This window comes from Eumetopias jubatus, unplaced genomic scaffold, assembly GCF_037043125.1.
Source record: "Eumetopias jubatus isolate StellerSeaLion01/CBP00866 unplaced genomic scaffold, mEumJub1_p1.0 scaffold_5, whole genome shotgun sequence".
Lineage (NCBI taxonomy): Eukaryota > Metazoa > Chordata > Mammalia > Carnivora > Otariidae > Eumetopias > Eumetopias jubatus.
The window spans coordinates 127,485,620-127,508,061 of record NW_028274811.1 but is presented as its reverse complement, the minus strand read 5'-3'; the positions used below and the strand labels follow the sequence as shown (position 1 = coordinate 127,508,061).

The window sequence follows — 22,442 nt, the reverse complement described above, 5'->3', positions numbered from 1 at the left end:
GAGCCCCGCATCGGGCTCCCTGCTCGGCAGACAGCCTGCTTCTCCCTCTCCCTCAGCTACTCCCCCTGCTTGTGCGCGCTCTCTCTCTCTCTGTCAAATAAATAAATAAAATCTTAAAAAAAAAAAAAAAAGACGTAACAGGAGTAGGAAAATAGTCTCCTGCCCAAGTTGCCTGCCAGCTAGCTGGAATTCAAATCTGCCTGGTTCTACTGCTGAGGCTTCACCTTGACCCAGGCTACCATGGGCACAGATGTGATCAACAAACAACAGAATCCTAAAGAAGTCCCCTGAAATGTGAAGATGGAATCCTAGAGAACTCAGCCCAATACGGGTGCTAGTGGAAGGTGCGTGAGACGGAGCCATCTGGGGGTTTTGATAATGGCTTCTCCCCCTGGGAAGGCCATGACTGTTCTCACCAGCCCCTGATTCATGTCATCCTCTGAGCCAGAATCATGAGCAGGATAAACCACTGTTCTGTCCCCAGAGACTGTCCTTTGATTTTTTTTGTTATTGTTACTGAAATGCAGGATATCTCAATCAGTTGGCTTTTGTCCCCCCTTCCCCTCAACACTAACAGTCTGCTTTCAATTGGGACTGTTCCCCAGAAAGAGAAGGTGTGCAAATGAAAAGTGTCTTTGCTTCTCTCAGCCTGGCACATCTCCTGTGTATTCCCGACAGAGACAAGACCAAAAGGGATCTGAAGCCTGACAGAACGAGCAAGATAAAAGCCTTTGGCTCTCGTCTGGGGTGTCTGCGGTCAGCTGCCCTGTGCTTTGGCGGGGAGTGCTTCTGAGCTGCCGATATCCTATCTATCGGTGTTCATACCAGACCCGCATTCACAGCTGCCTGTCTTCCGCACACCAACGTGAGCACCCTGGGGAAGCCCCTGGGGGTCAGATGTCCCGTCATGACGCTGGCTGGCTGGGGAAGGACAGGGCCACCAGCGGTAACTCAGCGCCCACGGATCCCACCAGGAGAAAGCTCTGGTGTCCCAGAGGAGCCGGCGGGAAGGGCTGACTCCCTGCTAAAGGTTTCCTGAGGGGGTGGGAGCGGGGGAAGAGGCGGCATCATAGAACACAAGTCCTCTGCCCCTCCTGTGAAAACTCAGCAGCAGAATTCCCTCAGAAGTGCAGTGGCTACAGTGCCAGGGACTGGCACTCTTCTTAGCACAACCTCTCAGCAAGGCAAAGCGTGGACTCTCCCTCAGCTAAAGTAAACAAAGAACCCCTCTGTTGACTAAGAGAATACACTGGGCTTTCAACGTGGTATATTCAACGAGAATGGAAAGAACTTCCATAAAATCCTGAGTCATCACAGCTGAGCAAGCGATCTGCCTCCTGGAGCCAACGGTGTATAATGTGTGTGTTTAAACACACACCTACACACCACACACACACCACACACGTAAACACACGTACACATACTACACAAGCCCACACACCACACATAAACACACATCTACACACCACACACACCACACATACGTAAACCCACGTGTACACATACACACACACCCCTCACTCGGGTTAAATTTAGCTAAAACATGAAGTCCCAAACCTAGAATAACAATCCCACTATATCTGATGTCACTCAAATATAAGTGGAGTCTTTTTAATCAAGCACCACATTTCAAAAGAAGTGTGTGTGTGTGTGTGTGTGTGTGTGTGTGTGTGTGTGTGTGTGTGTGTGAGAGAGAGAGAGAGAGAGAGAGAGAGAGAGAATCTGGATAAGTAGGCCCTCTAATCTTACTACAACATCACATTCTCCCCTCTCTCCAACACGTTAGGGACCTTGGGTCCGAATTCAGTTTCTGGACTGACCCTTCTTCCCTGCTGACACACCAGACACATCCACTAACTCAGGGCCCTGAGGTTCTGCAGCCTCAGCTTCAGAGCCCCTGAAAAGGCAGGCCCAGCAGACCTCCTAGGTTAGCAGCCTGTGCTCCGAAGTTTTAGGTACGGCAGTTTGGGATGGGGCAAGTGTGTAAAGGAGGCAGAAGGCCCAGAAGAAGAATGGCCCTTGGCAGCCCTGCCCTGGGGACACTGGAGAGATGGTTCACACTCACCAGTATGAGACGCCAGTGTATACAAACCCACTTGACGGATTTTAAACCACACTAAGTAAAGAATGTCAACATTGATTTGCTTCTGGATACTGCAGAATAAAAACAGAAACAGACTCACAACATATGAGAGTTAAAAGAATCCACAAAGATCTTCCAAGCCCCTCATCCTACTGATGAGGAAACGGAGGCCATGGTTCATATACCGTGTTCCAGTTAGGGAGGGACAGAGGTGGCACAGAATGCGGTTCTCCTGATTTCCACTCCATTCTTCTCTAACCTCTACTATGAAAGAAAAATGTAAAACTCATTTGCTTATATATGAGCAAAACTAAAATTAATGATTAATAATAATTACTTTTCATCGATGGCTAATTCTACAGCAATCTCGGGCATATCATTAATATGTGTCAGATTCACTTTAATTTTTTGCCAGCAAAGCAACTCTAAACCCGGGGCCATGATTTGCAGAGTGCAACACAAAAGGAAAATATAGGGCCCTGGGCAGGGGCAGAGAAGTCAATCTTTCCCTTACGGCCCGTGACCTCAAGCCACCCAGGTGGGTGACCCCATGCGATTGCAAACACCACACCAGGAGATGTTCAGTATCTGAATGGGAAGTGGATAAGTGGTCCCTTCTCGGTCACCTACCAAATGTCAGCTCAGGATGGAGAGGACTGCTGCCGTGCCTCATCCTAAGACACTGCAGGACACTCACTCCTGAACCTCCTCCTGCGCGTGCACAGGCTTCCCCTTGGGGTGGGAGACAGCCACGGGAGCAGGCCTCCCCACATTGGTGTGCTCTGCCCAGACAGGGTCACAGCGGTAGCGAAGTCATAGTAGAAAGTAAAGGTGGCCAAGAACCCATCCTGGGAAGGCAGGGAGGTGGCAAGATGCAAGAACATGTAGGGGCTGAGGCTCCAGGCCCACAGCACATGGTCCAGTGTCTGATTAGACTTGACTTCCAAAGCACAAAGTCAAAGATAAAAAATAAGATAAAAATCATTAAGAATTTCAAGATGGCTGCCACAGAGCGCCACTCTTCTGAGTATGGCCCTGTGTGGCTGCACCAGTCAAACACCTTAAAGCCAGTCCTGACTAAACCTTATTGTTGTGTGTACAGTCTTCTGTTGCTCATGCAACATAACCAACTCCCCACAGCTTGAAAGAACTAGGGGAACACCGTGCAGGTAATCTAACAAGTCACTGCTCTATTAATCGGCTAGGCCCACCAGAACAAAGTACCACAGGGTGAGTAGCTTAAACAGCAGAAATTCATTTCCTCACAATCCTGAAGGCTGGAAGTCCAAGATCAGGGGGTTAGCAGCCTGCTTTCTTTCTGAGGACTTTCTTCTTGGCTTGTAGATGGTCATCCCCCCCTGTGTCTTCATATGGTCTTCCCTATGTGTGTCCAAATACCCTCTTCTTCTAAGGACATCATACTGAATTATGGCCCACCTTAATGACCGTATTTTAATTTAATTACCTTTTTAAAAATCCTATCTCCAAATATAGTCACATTCTGAAGTGAGGTACCAAAGGTTAGAACTTCAACAATGAAATCTGGGGGGACACAATATAATCCCTAATAGGCACCATTCCTCAATGCTGATGTTCTATAGGCTCCCTAAAAATTTATATCCTGTCTATGGCTTCTCTCAGACAGACCTTCTCTAACCCTCCTGATCATATTGGCTTCCTCTTCTATACATTCTTATGGCATTTGTCACAATGCTCATATGCACTATTTTTACAATTTTGGTTAGGTTCTCCTCCTACAATCCTGTAAGCCCATAGGGAGGGTCCGACCTGCCATGTTCAGAGCTGTGTCACTTAGGATCTGGCCCATAGAAAGCATCAAATTAATATATCTTGAAAGAAGGAAGGTCAACCAATGACACACAAACTCATGTAAATTAAACTCTGGAACTTTCTAATCTTTGACTTATCGGCCCAGAAAGCACCCTAGGGATCCACTTTTCTGCCTGCGGAGGAGGGGATTTGAAGCGTAAAATGCATTCGTAATTTCCTCAAATATTTGATTTCAAATCTAACAAGTAAACTTCCTTCCCCATACAGAAACAATTTCATGGTTATTTATGAGACTTCCAGCTGCTGCACAGAAATGGGACTATGTGGGAGTGGGAATGTTTGTTTTCCCCAACACTGACATTAATCAAGTGGTGGGACAAATACAGACTTAACATTAACTGCTACCCAAAGAACACATTCGCCTTGCCTCAGTGACTCAGAGCACTCTTGGAATGCTTGGACCCCCAGCCTTGGTGAGATAAGTGTCTTCTCACACCTGCACGACCCCATTGCAAGTACACAACATTCACTGATTCAATGGACAAACACTTATCAACAGTTATTAGGCATCAGATACTGGGCTCGATATTTAGGACACAAGTATCCTTGGTACAAAGGTGAGTCGAGTGGTGGAAAGAGAATACAAGTTCAACAGGATAATCACTCATGAAGCTATGATTCATTCATTTACTCACCATTCACTCAACATTTACTGGGTGCTTACTATGGCGGGCTCTGTGCCAGGCAGTGGGGTTAGAGCAGAGAACAAAAGTGCGGACGTGTATGCCCTCAGGGAGCCTACGTTCTAGCTTGGGGACGACAGACAATAAACGAATACATAGATAAGTGACATCAGGTGATGACAAATGCTCTGAAAAGAGAGAACGCAGGATAAATGGTTTTCAAAGTGACGAAAAGACAGCTGTGTTAGATGGTGATCAGAAAATCTTCTCTGATTGGGTGAATCTCAGCAGTGACCTGAGCAGTGGGACAGAATAAGCCATGAGGAAATGACGGGGGGGCGGGGGGGATGCGTGTTCCAGTGCCAGGGAACAGTAAATGCGTAAGCCCTGAGGTGAGCCCATCCGAAGGAACATCTAGGGAGTGGGGAAGGAGGGGGAGGTGAGGAGGCAGGAAGGTAGAAGTCTCCAGGGACCACATCAAAATGCAGGGTGAGCTCAGGAAAGGGACTCATCAGGCCTCCTAGGGCCCAACCATGTAGGGGAAGGGGACCTCTCAAGGAGGCAGCTTTTGAAACAAGACTGAAAGGATGCCAGAAATCTGCCGCATGCGCTGGTTGAGAATTGTCCTCCCAACTCTCCACAGGAAGTTGAAAATCAGTGTGTCCCAGGTTCAGAGGCCAGCATTAGGTAGTGACTGACTAGGCCCTCTCATCTTCCAAGGCACTTGCTCTTTTTTGCCTCTCCCTGGAGAGCACCCCTCTCCTGCCTGCCTTAGGCTTCCAGGCCTCTGTGTCGCTATATTCCTGGCGGGTGAGTATTCTGTTCTCTACTGCATCCCCAGTTCCTAGAACAGTGCCTGGTGCAAGGGAGGAGCTTGCCAAGGGAATGAATGTCACTTACTTTTTCTTACCCATCCATTCTCTTCTTTTCTAAAAAAAATCAAAATTTGAAGTAGTCACTTTCGGCTACAACCTCAGGCCAAGAGTCCCAACCATGGCCGCATTTTGTCTCTTTGACAGCCAGGCATCAGCCTATCTACTAAATTTCTTCAGGAAGGTCTGGGTATTCTCAGAGGTTAAATGCGTTCCATGTAGCTAAATACAAGTATGTAATAAATTGCCAAATGCATCAGAGAAGGTCCCTAAACTCAGTTCTTACAAGTTCAACATTTCTGAGTTCCTACCCCTAGTAGGGAACTCTGTCAGATCTTGGAGACATGCTTGTGAATGAGCAGACATGATTCTTGTCCTCGTTGAGCTTACAGTGCAGAGAAGGACACAGACAGATATTCATCATATGATAAAGCCTGACGGAGGGAAAGGAGCTGGTGTTAAGAGTCAGAGGAGAGGCATCTAATGCAGATTGAGCCAAGAAGGTTTTCTAAAGGAAGCCATGCGTGAGTCCTAAAGATGAACACAAGTAACTCAGTAAAACTTCTGGGGAAAGCAAGTTTCAGGCAGAAGGAACCTAAACGCAAGGGCTAGAGGCAAGGAAAAGCAAGGCTTTTTTGAGGAATAAAAACTGGTTCAGAATGGCAAATGCTGTGTTTGGAGTGATAAGCTCCAAATAGATAGTTATGGTATGTTTGGAAAGTGGGAGCCTATGGCCCTGAAATGATGATGAAACAAGGCAAAGAACTGTCAAGTAGTGAGGAAATGCATGGCAGGGAGTACGTGGTGAGGTCTGGCTACTGAGGAAAGGCTTCTGACTGGATCAGGGAGTATCTCAGGGCTACAGAGCTACTCCAGCCCTGAGCCAACTGGTGCTTTGAGTTCCTGTCATCTTGGTCTTAGATTTTACTACGTGAACAAAAGAACCTGGGTTACCAATTCCTCTTTCCATACATTTACCTATTATGTATTTCCCCAAATTCTCACCAAGAGTCCTCTCATCCTCCTCATTGGTAAGAGCTTGAAGCGCCTTACCAATCTTCCCACCAGTTCTGAAAGCAGATAATCAAAAGCAATATGCCACTCACTAGAAGAAAAAAGTACAGAACAACAATTAAAATGTTAACTACCTCACAGTGAAGTCAGGTATGGATCTCGGTGGGGTGGCTATAATCATAAAGCGATCAGGTAAATCAGGAATTTCAAGACAAGTCTCAGGCAGGTTGTACTCAGAAAGTTTGCTGCTAGCCAAAACAAACAAAAAACTTGCGTGCTTTAGAACCAGCATGGAGTATGGCAGTGATTTAGAATCAACTAAATGGATTTCCAAAAATCTGAACAAGCCCCCTGCACATACTACATGGATTAGTGATCTGACATGCTAATTATTCTAATGAGCTATTGTTAATGTTATAACATTTGTAACGTTTGTTAGTATTTAGTAATGTCTGTGCGTGCCATTTAAAAGGCAACTCAAAAATTTCCAAATGACTTCAATAAGAAATCTACTCAAGACTGATATCTCGCAATATGGTAGACTAGACACCCTGAAAAACTCTCCCAGTAGTACCAGCCCCTGATAAGCATTGAAAAAGGGAAGAAATCTTCAGAGGCCAAAAAGAGAAAAAAGAAAAACAAATACAAGTAAGCAGAAATGCAGAGAGAAGAGCAAAAGATGGACCGTGATGATCTTTTCTCTGTGTCACTTTGGCTAGTCTGCTGTCTCCAGTATTCTAACAAACACTAATCTGGGTGTTGCTGTGGAAAGTGTCTCACAGAAGTAAATTAAAGTCCTTCCATCCGTTGACTTTAGTAAAGCCAAAGTAAAGAGAATTATTCTTGATAATCTGTCAGCCTGATTTAATCAGCTGAAAGACCTTAAGAGTAGGGCTGAGACTTTCTAGAAGAAATTCTGCCTTGGTCAGCTACTTCAGCCTAGGCCTGACACCTGCAGCCTGCCTTTCCTGACGGCCTCTCCCTGGATTTGGGATTCGCCTAGCCAGCCTCCACTACTGTGGTGATCAATTTCTTGTAGTAAATCTCCTCATATATATCTCCTACTGGTTCTGCTTTACTGGCTGAGCTCCGACTGATACGCGTGGCTAGCTGCGGAACCGGGGTATCTGCTGCTCGCTACTTTTGCTCTGGAGGAAAAAAAAGACAAGTTTAAAAGTCAGATCAGAGACTAAGCGAAAAAGTGAACCAGAAAACAAAGAAACAAGTAAGCAAACCTAACGTTGGTTCTCTGGGCTTCCACTCTGGGTACAGGGGAGAAAACTATTCTTGGAGAATCTATAGCCACAAGCCATAGATTTAGGGCCCAACTCCATAACAAATATGTTTAAGTTCAACATTAAGCATAGAGCGATACCACTTCATATCCACTAGACCAACCAAATTTAAAAGTGAGAATAGCAAGTATTGGACAGAATATGGAACAATGGGAACTCTCACTCACCACAATTGAACATCAACTTTGGAAAATAAGTTTGCATCATCCAGTAAAGCCAGATGTATATAACCTATGAGAAACTCATTCCACCACTTGGTATATGTCTTTGATAACCCTATGGACTTGAATCCTAAGAAACATGTTCAAGAACATTCTTTACAACATAATATATAATAGCTCCAAACTGGAAGCAGTTCAGATCTACTCACAGGATACTGGATCAAATGGAAGATTCACATAATGGAGAATATAGCACAGCAGGGAAAATAAATGAATTACAGCTACATGTCCTGGTGCAAACATAATGCAGTGGCAAAAAACACGATACATGCCTTAAGATTCCATCTTCCTTCATGGTCTTACCATACACTATAAAGATAAACCCTGGACCGGATCCCTACTTACCCATGTCCTATCTCTAGGCTGTCAACTCTAAAGACCAAGAATCATATGAACCCACAGAACTTAGGAGAGCACCAGCCATAAAGAATATACCCAATAGATATTTGTTGAATGAATAAATTTTGAACACAAAAATGCATGCCAGGACCCAGACCCCATGTTGCCAGCCTAAAGTCCTAATGCATGAAATTCCAAACTCTGATCTTACCTGCCCGGACCCCTTTCTGCCATAGATGACCCCGCAGCTGTTAGCATCTGATCTGACTAGTGTGAACTCCCTTCCCCAGCTTCCTAAAACCATAGTTCCCCTGGATACTTCCGTCTAATATCCACTATAATATCCTCGACAAAAAAAAAAAAAAAAAACTTCAGCTAAAGGAAATTGTCATTGTCAATAAAATGAACTTCTGAAGAGTTTAATAAAGTGAACTTCTGGACCATACCAATAAGGGACCCACCGTGAAACTCCTGGACACCTTTCTACGTGGGAGATCAACAACTAAAGGGACACATTTTAGAGGGAAGTAATTGACACATTTTCCTTCCTGAATGACTAGAGCACTTTTAAAGTACATCTTTTTTCAATACCAAAGGGGTTCCTGCTTTAAACATGACAAAGACAGAACATTTTACACAAGTAAAGGGGATCTTTCTTGATATAATCACAGTAATTCAACTTTGAAACACCAACTGACCTAAGTATAAAGTGTACGATAATGTTGGCTAACGACAGGGCCGCTGTCAGTTAAGTCCATCATCTCTGCAGGGTAACGTGGTATAAGAACAGCGCAATTACCTTGTTTAGCAAGACCAAGTCCATTTCAATACACCAAGATTTATAAAATCCAAATGTCATTTATATTTTAAGAATATTCACAAGCACATTAGATTATTCTTAAATCTCTAGCTCTCATTTAGGCATTAAATCATGCTTGGTACAGAGATGGTCACAAACAAGTGACATTTTCTCAACTTCTAGGAAATCCACATTTCTTTTTTCCTTCTATCAATGTTATGTAGACGAGAGGCTAGTATACTCTAGTCTCATCTATTTGGCTATGAATCACTCTTCCTTTCATTCTAGTGATTTACTAAACTTCTGCTTTGCACCTTACACTATGGTATATACTGTTTGGGAAGGGAATTCCTACTTTAATGGGGCTTTCAAGACAGTTGATAAAACAAGATTTATGTATTCAAAGAAGACATAAAGAATAACCATGAGGGAGTATAAAGCCCTAGGTACAACAGAACCTTGACTTCTAAGCTTGGCTATATTCTGAACACCTACTACATTGATGGTTTTGAAAGTTCACTCCCTTCTCTGAGTCACACTTGCTTCTTTGGTAAAAAAAAAAAAAAATGGGATGCATTGGGTGCTCTTAAAGGTCCTTCCAACAGACCTAGCTATTTAATTCTGATATTGTGAGGTTTTAAGCAAGTTTATAAGAGAGTATCTTTTAGAAGATATGTGTGGAGAAATTCACAATGCAAAGACTGTTCCAAATGGGATCAATCCAAGAAGTTTCCAAAGTAACGGTAAGTCTTAGGGTTGGCGGAGAATGAGTAAGGAAATGGTATGACAAGCACTAAGGCTGAGGTATGGTGTGTGACCTAACGGGGACATGACATTTGTAAACCTCACTCCTTTCCTATCCATCCCTTCTGCCTTTATGACGAAATATGTGCCATTCTCAGTTCATTATTAATCAAGTCTATCTCAACAGAGAAGGTGTTCAAGGCGGGTGCGTGAGGAATAGCCTAACTCATTTCACAGCACAACCGTGGCTACAGAAGCAACTCTGGCCAAGTTCACTCACTGCCCTAGTAACTTTCTCTGCCATGTTGATGACCCAGTGATCTCAAAAAGAATGAATCACACATACAAAGTGTTATCCCATCATCCAATGTGTAGTAGGAATTGGGAAATTCTTCAAGTGATTAGATCAGAGTCCTAAAATTTCACATAGAGACTAAGTTATCTGGATTGGTAACTTAATCAGTCAGACCATCCAGAAGAAGAATCTCTTCCCTTCTCTTAGCTCTTGGCAGGAGATTTAGATAGTCCCTTATCTAATTTAGGGCAAAGTTAGAATAGCTTCCTAAAGTTAAGGAATGTAAGCAGCTGTCCATTTTTGTGTACAGGAAACATTATAGACTCAAAATGTCTTCTTGTTTACATACTCTGCTAAGATTACAAAAGAAATTCCCAGGAAAGTTACCATCTATCCCAGGGTCTGGGTGAAGTCTATAGAGAAATTAGCTGTCCCCTTGCCCTCTCCTTCTCCTGCTTGCAAAGTTCTGAGTCCTCCAAAACCTTTATTAGAATCTGCCTGCCCTAATTCTCTCCCTCTCTTATTTTCCCACTGAGGCCCATGGCTCCCAAATCCTTAAGACATACAAATAATATTATGGATTCCTTTTGTTAACTGTCCCCCTGGCCCATTATTTTTTTCTCTGAAAAAGGAAGAAACTATACAATATTTAAGAAAATGTCCCAATTTCCAGTGGCCTTTTATGCATAGATCATATCTCCTACAAGTCAAGAGAGAATGTGGGAATTGCAAGGAAACAACTTGGGTGAGTTCACCTCTGAAAACTATCTGAAACTGTTTTGTACAAGGCAGAGAAGACCAGTTCAGATCACTCTCGAGCCGAGGGGCAGGAAACCTACGTCAGTGAACTGCAAACCGAAGGCAGCCAAAAGAAGCTTAGCTAAATTCATCATCTGATAATGTGTTGATATTTCTTTCAGTTTCTCTTCACACATCATTATCAGCATCATCACACACTGAAATCTGCCTTCCATACACCGATACGACCAGCAGTTTGGTAACATTCCACACTAAAGTATTTTAACTTTGCTAATACTAAAACTCGTTGTCTTTAATTTAAACGATCATCTTCTAGGGGATTCAAAAGTTTAAAAACAAACAATTCATCATTATGAATATCATGTGAATATCATCAATTAATGTGGCAAAGATGTGCCAAGGAAGTGAAATTATTCCTACAAAGGCACATACTTTGTGGCAACAGGAAGGGGGAGGCGATAACAGATTTGAATAAGAACAGGTCACGTTGTGGGGCGCCCCGGTGGCTCAGATGGTTAAGCGTCTGCCTTCGGCTCGGGTCATGATCCCAGGGTCCTGGGATCGAGCCTCGAGTCAGGTTCCCTGCTCAGTGGGGAGCCTGCTTCTCCCTCTCCCACCCCGCCCCCCCGCTTGTGTTCCCTCTCTCGCTGTGTCTCTCTCCATCAAATAAATAAAATCTTAAACAAAAAAAGAAGAAGAAAAGAACAGGTCATGTTGTAATAGAACAATAATGGAACAAAACAGACTCCTCAATACGGTGAAGAGATTTAAGTCACAATACCCTTTAATCCGCAGGCTTGTTCCTCCTGCTCTGGAGCTCTCTGCCTCGGCTTCCTGTAAATGATGTGTGGGTGGTACTCTCCCTCAGCCACGGGATGCTTTTTGACGGGCTCAATGAAGAAGTCTCCATTTGGTAGACGGAAAAACCCAGTCTGTAAATATATATAATACAAAGGTCTATTTGAATCACTTCTGTATCTATGCGGAGAAAATTAGTAAAGTGAAAATTACATAGATCGTGATGACCCCTTAAAACCCGTAAGACCAGTGCTTTCAGAATCTGCCATCTTATCTCACAGAAAAGCTACACATAAATAAGTTAATGATATGTCTACATAGTCATAGTTATTCAAAGTTTTTACGTCATAGATCCCTTTGAGATTCCAGTGAAAAAAGTGTACCTATACACATGTATCCAAAATGTGGCAGGTTCATTCCCCTGTCCCCAAAACCCATTGCTGGGTTATCTATGAATCTTAAATTAAGAACCAATGCTTTCCAGTTGCCCTATTATGGAGTTGGTACCTATATACCATATTCCACTGACAATTTTTTGGAACATTTACTTGTATGGGGGTCATCCAGCTACACGTTCACACAGCTGCTTGAAGTGTTTTTGCCACAGTGCTCTCATGGAAACAAAGAAATCTGAGACTGAGTTTCCAGGAGTCGACAGTGCAAAGTCCTCTGTCAGTTTCCGGGGGAGGGGGGCACTCTCATTCACAGATATGGGAATCAGCAATATGCTGGAAAAAGCCCATTGATGAATCACTCTTTCTGGATGTCAAGTCTAGAAGGAAAATTTCTTAGTGCCAATTTGAGATGTTTAGAAAACTCCTTTGCCAACGATCTCCTAGGCTGGACTTAAGGCTCAGGATCTGAATTTTATATTAATGAAAAAAAGAACTTGCCTAGAAGATCTGCCTAAGGCATCACACTGAGGTGATCGGGAGCTCAGGCTCTGGAATTAAACTGGCTTCGATCCTTCACTTAGGAGCATTGTGACCTTGGGCAAATGACTTGCTCAGTTTCAGCTTTCTCAAGTGAAAAATGGGGACAATCCAGGCTTGTTATGAAAACCAAATGAGTTAATATATGCAAAGCTCTTAGAAAAGGGTCTGGCTCATAGTCTTAACTATCATTAGTCTCTTTCCAGATTTTATGTCATTTCAAGTATTAGGGTCAATATAGCCATTCAGTGAGAAGACATTCGCAAAAGCAAACCCGGAAACACTGGGCGCTTAGGGGAAATTGTGAAGGCTTCCAAGTCCAAGTCCCCTCACCACACCTCAGCAAGCCAGGACCGCCCTGCTCTGTGGATGAGCCTGAAGACTAGTTGAGCAGCCCCCACACTCCAAAGGCCAAGAGGGGCTCCATGAAAGGAGGCTGCTCTCTATGGACAGTCCCTGACTTGGATGTCTATCCAAAATGTTTGCCTCGTTGGACCAGTAACATAACCAGATCTTAACATAAATCTCAAAATTGGCTTCCTGTTTTGATTACTGACTTTGAAATATCTTTAATAACAAGGGGAACAGGAAAAAAAAAAGGCACACTTTACTGGCTGTCATAAGAACAGCTATGTGACTTTGAGGAGGTTACCCAACCTGTAAAAAAAAAAAAAAAAAAAAAGGCCTACTACTTTATAGGGCTGTTCGAGGAATCAAATGAGCTAAGGCTTATAAAAGTGCCATGCAAAGTACTTTACAGATGCAAGGTGGTTGTGTTTTCCCTGAGGATTCCCTGAGGGATCCCATGGGACACAAAGAACTGACAAGATCCAGATTGTAATAAAATAGCTGCAAACAGACTTGCACAGTGTTGAGATTTGGTTCCATTTCTACTCTGAGACAAAGAGGAGGGGCAGGAGGAGAATGTAAGCCTGTTGCTGATAAAGCTCATTTGTTCCACGGAAACAAGGAGGACTCAAAGACTCCTCAGGGAAGGCTGGGGCGGGGTCCCTTTGTATAACTGCTATCAACCCAATATGGATGTCCCTGAAGAAAAAAAACAAGAAGGATTCATTAGTATTTCTTTAACCTCAAATTTTGGACCCAGGTGGTACAGAAAAAACAGATGGGGCTCCGGCTGAGAACATAATAACCATTTATGAGCAACATGAATGAGAATGCCCGAAAGCCAAACACGCACTTTCCTAAAGGCTTACTTTCATCTGCATTCTTCCACAAGGCCAGCCTTGCACCCGGATATTACCTACTCAGTCTAAATATTTCTCTGAAGCTGGATGGTGACACCTAGGAGAGCTGGCTGACCCACCAGCTGGAGGGGAAACAGGACACCTGCTCACATGTGCGGACCCCTTGTGAGGGTCACACAGAAGGAGAGGGGATGAAGAGGCAGCCACTGGTTTGGGGGAGAGTGAAGGGAGAAGATATCCCAGCCGAACTCCTCTCTCCACCAACATATAAACACAGAGCTTTAGACGAGTATCCAGGTGGCCACGGGTTATTGGTCTCTTCTCACCTAACCAGAGCCAGGTCACACTGGAAGAACTCGCTGCCTATGGTTTGCTTTCCAAACAAAGGACTGGCTCCATGCTTTCCTGAAGCGAACCGCCCAAGAGAATCACCTTCTCCTATTACCAGTTCTGGAAGAGGCACTCTTCATTCCGATCTTTCCTATAACCTGCTGACCTTTCTGAGATCTCTGAAGAAGAATAGGGAATGGACTTGAAAAAAAAGTATCCAATTCACTGGGGGCTTGTACTCTGTTCCCAGAAGAACCAGGGCAGAATGAACCCCAGACAGAAGCTCAAGGAGGACAAATCTGCCCTTTCTCTCCATTGTCACCTGCTCTTCCCCCTCAGTCTCTGGTAGTCTCAGCACACTGCTGACTCCCTTTTGGAAAGAAACTCACGTCCTTGTTTTAACTAAGTTATAAATATCTGTGAATGCTTCCTGAGGCTATCTTCTAAGAACTGTTTTAAATAAACTTTATTTTGAAGATTTATAAACATACAAAAGGATATACAAATCATAACTGTAAAGTCCCATAAATCTTCTACTGATGGAACACCTAAATGGAGAAACGGAACATTCCCAGCAGAAACTCCCTATTCCCCTCCCAGTCAATACCACCCCCCCCCACAGAGGTAAACATTATTTTGATTTCTAACACTAATATGTTAACTTGAAGTCCGTCTTTAACTTTTTACAGGAAGCATTACTTGATACAAAAGAAAAAAAAATGTCTACTAGTTCATTTCAAGTGTTAGGGACTAACCAGTGGAAAAGATTTTAAGGCAGGTGGATTTCTTAAAGTCCATTAAACCAGACTCTTCAGATTGCTTTATACTCTTCAGGCAAGCCCAACCGGTGGGCATGAGACAAAGGGCTGAGCCACCTTGGTGTGAGACAGTGGCACTGAACTTCTACTGCTCTCTGCTAAGGAAAGGGGGAGAAGGACTTTCACAGACTCTTTAGAACCAACTTATTTTCCCCAGTCTCGGATTGAGAAAAGTTGCCTACAACCCCTTCTCCCTCTCCCATCAAAGTGTTAGTCATCTTGATGTAACTGATATTATACTTCCATTAGTGTGATGATTTAGGGCCCAGTGGGAAACTGGCAGTGTTTAACAAGGAATTTGTGAATAAAGTGTTCTAGAATCACACAACCTACAGACCCTGAAGAGTCGCCTAACCTATGCTGGCAGCCTCCTAGGTAAAACCTAGCAGACTGAAGGGTAACAACAATGGTCTTGTAAAAGACATAGGAAAGAATTACCAAATCAGTTCTGACACTCAGGGCCCTGGACTACACAGCTCAAAGGGGTGCTGTTCACATAAGAAAAAGCTGTGAATTGTACCCCCTGGAGCTGTACAATGGAACAGTGCTGCCAAAACTCAGCAACCTGTCCTGGAAAGAAATTCCTTTCATTTGAAAATTTCAGAAGTTACCAGATCAACTTTTTCTTCCCATGGGGACGAAGACAAGATGAGCAACATATTGAGAAAGGTGTGTATTTGGGGGGGTGGAGGCTCCCTCCCTAGGTGCTACAGATTCCAGTGCTGTGGTTCAGGGAAGATGAAGACCAGTGAGGGGTGAGTGCTTTTAGAGGGCAAACACAGAAGACTGCACTTCTATAGTCTCCAAAACACTTGGCACAGTCCTAAAGCCATGACAGCCTCCCAGAATTACTAACTTTTTTTGTTGCTGCTCTGTAGCAGGCAGAGCATTTTATCATTTAATATGTAACCAGGACCCTAAACCAGGACTAGAAGTTAGGAGATGACAGAAGCCTCAGAACATAGATGTAAGACCACTGGGAAGATTCCCCCAGGAATACCTCACCCTCTGCTATGACCCCGAGAGTTCCCTGACTGGCCCGCATGGAGCCAATGAGGGGAGTGACTGGTAATGTCATAGATTCATGAAGATTTTCCATATTATTCTTAGCGATACTAATTCATGTGGTGTGAGGAGATAAAGCTCAAGCCAGGAAGACATTCTCTGGAGCATCCACTTGGTAGTTACCATATGTAGGGCAGACATTATAACAATACAGATCTGGTCCCTACCTCTTAGAACAGTGCTGCCCAAAGAACTTCCTGTGATGATGGAGATGTTTTATATCTGCACCATCCAATTTGATAGCCACGAGCCACGTGTTGTTACTGAGCATTTGAGATGTGGCTAATATAACAGCAGAACTGAAGTTTAATTTCATTTAACCTTTTAAATTTTTTTCATTTTGAGTATAGTTGAGAGGTGTACAACATAGTGAGTCTACAAGTCTATACATTATGCTATACTTACTACAAGTATAGTCACCATCTGTCACCGTACAAGGCTATTACAGTATCTCTGACCGTATTCCCTATGCTGTGCCTTTTATTTCCTTGACTTATTCATTCCATAACTGGAAGCACATATCTCCCACTGCCCTTCACCCATTTTTCCCGTCCCTCTCGCCCCCCTCCCCTCTGGCAATCACCAGTTCTGACCTCAGTATTCAAAGGTCTCATTCTGCTTTTTGTTTGTTTTATTGTTTTATTCGTTTTGTTTTCAGTTTCCACATATGAGTGAAATCATATGGTATTTCTCTTTGTCAGTCTTATTTCACTTAGCATCATATCCTCTAGGTCCATCCGTGTTGTCACAAATGGCAAGATCTCATCCTTTTTTATAGCTGAGTAATATCCTCTCTCTGTGTGTCTGTGTGTGTGCGTGCATGTGTGTGTGCATGTGTACACATGTCTTCTTTACCCAATCATCTATCAATAGACATTTAGGTGGCTTGCATATCTGGCTACCCTAAATAATGCTGTAATAAACAGAGGAGGGTATGTATATTTTTGAATTAGTGTTTTCGTTTTCTCTGGGTAAATACCCAATAGTAGAATTACTGAATCATAGAGCAAAGCTGGAGGTAACACAATTCCAGATTTCAAGATATATTACAAAGATGTATTAACCAAAATAGCATGGTACCAGCAGAAAAACATACACCCAAATCAATGGAATAAAATAGAAAACTCAGAAATAAACTCCTGCTTATATGGTCAATTAATCAATGACATAGGAGGCAAGACTATACAATGGGGAGAGAGAGTTTCTTCAATAAATGGTGCTGGGAAAACTGGGCCACTTTCTAATACCACACACAAAAATAAACTCAAACTGGATTAAAGACCTAAATATGATACCTGAAACCATAAAAATCCTAGAAGAGAACACAAGCAGTAATTTCTTTGACATCAGCTGTAGCAACATTTTTCTAGCTATGTCTCCTCAGACAAGGAAAACAAAAGGAAAAGCAAACTATTGGGACTACATCAAAATAAAAAGCTTCTGCACAGTGAAGGGAACCATCAACAAAACAAAAAGACAACCTACTGAATAAGAGAACATATTTCCAAATGATACATCCAATAAGGGTTTAATATCCAAAATATATAAAGAACATTTACAGCTCAACACCACAAAAAAACGATTAAAAATAGGGAGAGGACCTGAATACACATTTTTCCAAAGACATACAGATGGCCAACAGACACATGGAAAGATGCCCAACATGACTCATCATCAGGGAAATGCAAATCAAAACCACAACGAGATATTACCTTAAACCTGTCAGAATGGCTACTGTCAAAAAGATAAGAAAGAACAAGTGTTGGCGAGGACACGGAGAAAAAGGAAACCTTGTGCACCGTTGGTGGGAATGCAAACTGGTGCAGTCACTCTGGAAAACAGTATGGAGGTTCCTCAAAAAATTAAAAATAGAAATGCCACAAGATCCAATTTCTTTTAACTTTAGTTATTATCTTGAATTAAAACAGCCACAGGTGCTTAATAGGTACATTGGACTGCATATTTCTAGAGACTGGCTGACGACTGAAGGAGAGCCATAGCAATGGCATCATACAGTGATGAGTGCTATAATCAAGGCAAATCTGAAGATCTGCCTTAAAAGAAAAACAAACTGCAAAACTGTGACATTTCATTATAACAGTTTGTTTTTTAAGATCAAGTCAATCAGGGGACTCCTCCGTGGCTAAGTTCGTTAAGCATCTGCCTTTGACTCAGGTCATGATCCCAGAGTCCTGGGATCGAGTCCCACATCTCCCTCTGCCTGCCACTACCTCTGCTTGTGCTCTCTCTCTCTCTGTTAAATAAATAGATAAAGTCTTAAAAAAAAAAAAAAGATGAAGTCAATCAGGAGCCAGCTTGGAAACACCAATATACTGACACAGACTTCAGAGCAATTAGAGAAATATGTAGCTATAAACAATCCAACACTTGCCAAAATTAAAATGAACCATTTGGCAGGACAAGGGCTGTGTGTGGGGGGGGGGGGTGCCATTGTCCTGAGACCAGAATGGAAGGGGTGTGGATGTCCCAGCAGGAGCCTGGGACAGGACTCATGATCATATAGAATTGGAAGCCAGGTTCCACTTCTAGAAAGAGTTGTCCCACTAAGAGCCCTGAAATATCAATCTGCATGTCCTCATACTTCTTCCATGCTCTTCAGAGAAGCCTACCACAACCCTAACATACACAAGACTACATCCCACTCACTGGCTGGCAGTTCAGAGTCTAAACAGTAGAAAAAACAAATCTCTGCATTACAAAACTGATGGAATGGATTCCAAAAAATATATAAGATCAAAAAGTTATGATAGGGTCTATTAGAAATAGCTTGAGCTGTGTGATCTTGGTCAAATTAGTCAACACAATGAGTCCCAGTTTTCTCATTTGTAAAATGAGGCATCATCAATCTTAATTTGCAGGATTGTAACTATCAGAGACATTGTATGTAAAATATCTAGCAGAAGACTTTTACCGCATTTACTGTCACTCAATAAACGCATAGAAGCTCATGTTGTCAGAGCATCATCCACAGTACAATACACACAACAATACAAAGTAGTGATAAAACAAGTCTCTGAAGTCCATCTGCTCAGCTCATCTCTTAGCTACAAGTAACTTAACTTCTCTGGGCCCCGATTTCCTCATCTGAAAAATACAAATAGTGATAGTAACTTGCTAACTAACTTATTAAAAGTTGTCATGTGTATTAAATGAGTCAGTGTAAAGCACTTGGATGAATGTTAGCACATAATAAGTGCCCCATAAGTGTTAGCTATTAGCTATTGTGATAGTCTAAGGAAACATTTCCCCCAGATGCCTGGTGTGATGGTGAATTATATGTGCCGCCTCAACTGGCCACGGAATGCTCTGATTAAATATGACTTCTGCGTGTCTGTGAAGGCTTTTCCATACGACATCAGCATTTGAATTCAGTGGGACTCAGTAAAGGAGAACGCCCTCCGTAGTGTGGACATCACCCAACCCCTTGAGAGTCAGATCTTCTGGGATTTATACACAGACTGGGATTTATACACCATCAGCTCCCCTGCTTCTCAGGGCTTCAGACTCAGATTTAATTATTCCATGGTTTGCTTGGTTCCCCAGCTTGCAGATGGCAGATCGTGGGCGTTATCTTCCATAAACATGCTAGACAATTATTGACAATAAATCTCCTGTATGTACATATGTACTACACTAACTGGGGAGAATCAGTGGTGACCTGGTGTACACTGAGTTGTCTGGAAAAATCTGAGAGGAGACAGCATTAATAGATTTCTCTTTCTTCCTTTAATAGTCTGAGAGCTCGAAGTAACAGTGGAGGCCTTCTAATCAAACCTCCAAAACATCACAGGCATCTCCTCAGCCTGGAGGGCCGATTTTTCTGGGCTTCTCTCGGGCAGAATTGAGCTTAACTCCCAAGCTGGGATTTCTTCAAATGAAGGAAGGCTGAAATCTTCAATAAACTTAATTTCACACCACTAGGTCAACCATGGATGCCTAGTCCTGGCTTCCTTTTCCCCCTGAAAACAGAATCTGCAGCACAGTTTCTCTGCTTCTAATGAGAAAAACCAGACTTTGGAGACAAGGCTGAGTTACCAATCAATTCCAGCACTAACAAGCAGTGTAACTTTGCACAAGTAATTCAGTGTCTCTGAGCCTGTTTCCTCATCTGTAAAATGGTGATCACAGCATGTTCTTTGCTGAGGAGCTTTAGTAAGAACTGAATAGGGCAATATATAAAATTACCCCAAACAGAGCCTGGCCTTCAGTAAATGTTTCCATCCCTTATGGATTTTCTCAAGGTGATGGTATTTGCACTCTTCTCTGAAATTAAATCATTTCCTCATCTTGCAGCATGGCGAATGTAGTTGTTTATTTCTGAAATTACTCAGGTTTTGGTTGCAGAAGAAAACGTTCTGCTCACGTAAGGGTAGAAAAGCTGTCTCTCAATTCACTAGATAATACTTGGAACTAAGTGCATTTATTCCATTCTAATTCCCAAGAGCTATTCACATAGATTCACTGTTGTTCTTATTAGGGAAGAAAGACTAAGTCCCTGACAGAACAGCCACTCAGCCCACTGAAGTGGATCTTTAGAAATAAGAACACAATGACAACACAAAGAGAACAAAGCATCAGATGGTCCACCTAGTTCTAATTTTAATGTGCAAAGGAATCATGGAAAGCTTATTAAAAATGCATATGCCCGGCCCAGCCGCGAGTGCTCGGAGTGAAGCGAGGTGGTGGTGGCGGTGGTCAGCGGCAGCCAAGTTGTTTCTGAGCGGAGCCCAAGATGACCGGTTCTAACGAGTTCAAACTGAACCAGCCACCCGAGGACGGCATCTCCTTGGTGAAGTTCAGCCCCAACACCTCCCAGTTCCTGCTAGTCTCCTCCTGGGACACGTTGGTGCGCCTCTACGATGTGCCAGCCAACTCCATGTGGCTCAAGTACCAGCACACCAGCACCGTCCTGGACTGCGCCTTCTATGATCCAACACATGCTTGGAGTGGGGGATTAGACCATCAATTGAAAATGCATGATTTGAACACCGATCAAGAAAATCTCGTTGGAACCCATGATGCCCCTATCAGATGTGTTGAATACTGCCCTGAAGTGAACGTGATGGTGACAGGGAGTTGGGACCAGAGTGGGATCCCAGAACTCCTTGTAATGCAGGGACCTTCTCTCAGCCTGAAAAGGTGTATACCCTCTCAGTGTCTGGAGACCAGCTGATTGTGGGCACTGCAGGCCGCAGAGTGCTGGTGTGGGACTTAGGGAACATGGGCTATGTGCAACAGCGCCGGGAGTCCAGCCTCAAGTACCAGACTCGCTGCATCCGGACATTTCCAAACAAGCAGGGTTATGTATTGAGCTCCATTGAAGGCCGAGTGGCAGGTGAGTACCTGGACCCAAGCCCTGAGGTACAGAAGAAGAAGTATGCCTTCAAGTGTCACAGACTAAAGGAGAACAATATCGAGCAGATTTACCCAGTCAATGCCATTTCCTTTCACGACATCCACAATACATTTGCTACAGGTGGCTCTGATGGATTTGTAAACATTTGGGATCCATTTAACAAAAAGCGACTGTGCCAGTTCCATCGGTACCCCACCAGCATTGCATCCCTGGCCTTCAGTAATGACGGGACCACGCTCGCAATAGCATCGTTGTATATGTATGAAATGGATGACACAGAACATCCTGAAGATGGTATCTTCATTCGCCAAGTGACAGATGCAGAAACAAAACCCAAGTCCACCTAATCATCTCGTGAAAGTGGTTTCTCTGTGGAAAGCTTTGTTTTGCTTCCTACAAATACATACTTATCCCCTAAGGGATGCGTTAGAGTCATTGTGGACACCTTATTTAGTATGTGGATTTCTCTGTTTTCTGTCTTAACAAAAAACTTGTCTGTGTGCCCTTTCATGCTGACTGTATAGGATGAGGAGTCTTTGTGTCCTTGTGTGGTAGTCCGAAGAATTGTTTTTATCCCCAGAAAGCCCAGTTGCTATTTATGAGCAGCTAGAGCTCTTTTTGTAAAATGATTTAAACCTGTTATTTCCATGCTGTCTAATAAATCAGAGATTCAGAACCCTTAAAAAAAATGCATATGCCCAGGAGTCTTGCCCAGAGATTCTCATCAGTACATCTAATGTGTACCCAGGAATCTGCACTTTAGCAAGCACTCTGGGGTTTTTGATACGGATAATCCACGTGTCATACTTTGGAAAAATGACACTATCGCATTAGGTGGTGCTTGATTATTTCTATCTTCTTCTACCATCAAACCAGCGTAACACTAAAGAATGGAAAGATACTAGCAATGACCCCAATTAAACACTTAGTTCATCTCAACCAAAAGAAATTTCAGCTGTAACAATTGTTGACTACAGTTTATGGAGAATGTTCCCCTGAATCTTAGGTTCACAGAGAAT

The 22,442-nt window shown here is 43.2% G+C and overlaps 1 protein-coding gene and 1 pseudogene across 2 annotated transcripts in view; one reads left to right on the top strand and one right to left on the bottom strand.

Annotated features, from left to right (window-relative positions):
• The window catches only part of ADAMTS12 (ADAM metallopeptidase with thrombospondin type 1 motif 12), a 297,496-nt gene that overhangs the window by 173,430 nt on the left and 101,624 nt on the right, over positions 1-22,442 (bottom strand). For both annotated transcript variants that reach the window (XM_028098089.2, XM_088023716.1), the window contains exon 3: positions 11,677-11,827. In XM_028098089.2, coding sequence (XP_027953890.1) covers positions 11,677-11,827 — 151 coding nt within the window. The remainder of the gene's footprint in view (positions 1-11,676; positions 11,828-22,442) is intronic.
• LOC114204869 (mitotic checkpoint protein BUB3 pseudogene) lies at positions 20,756-22,004 on the top strand (annotated as a pseudogene).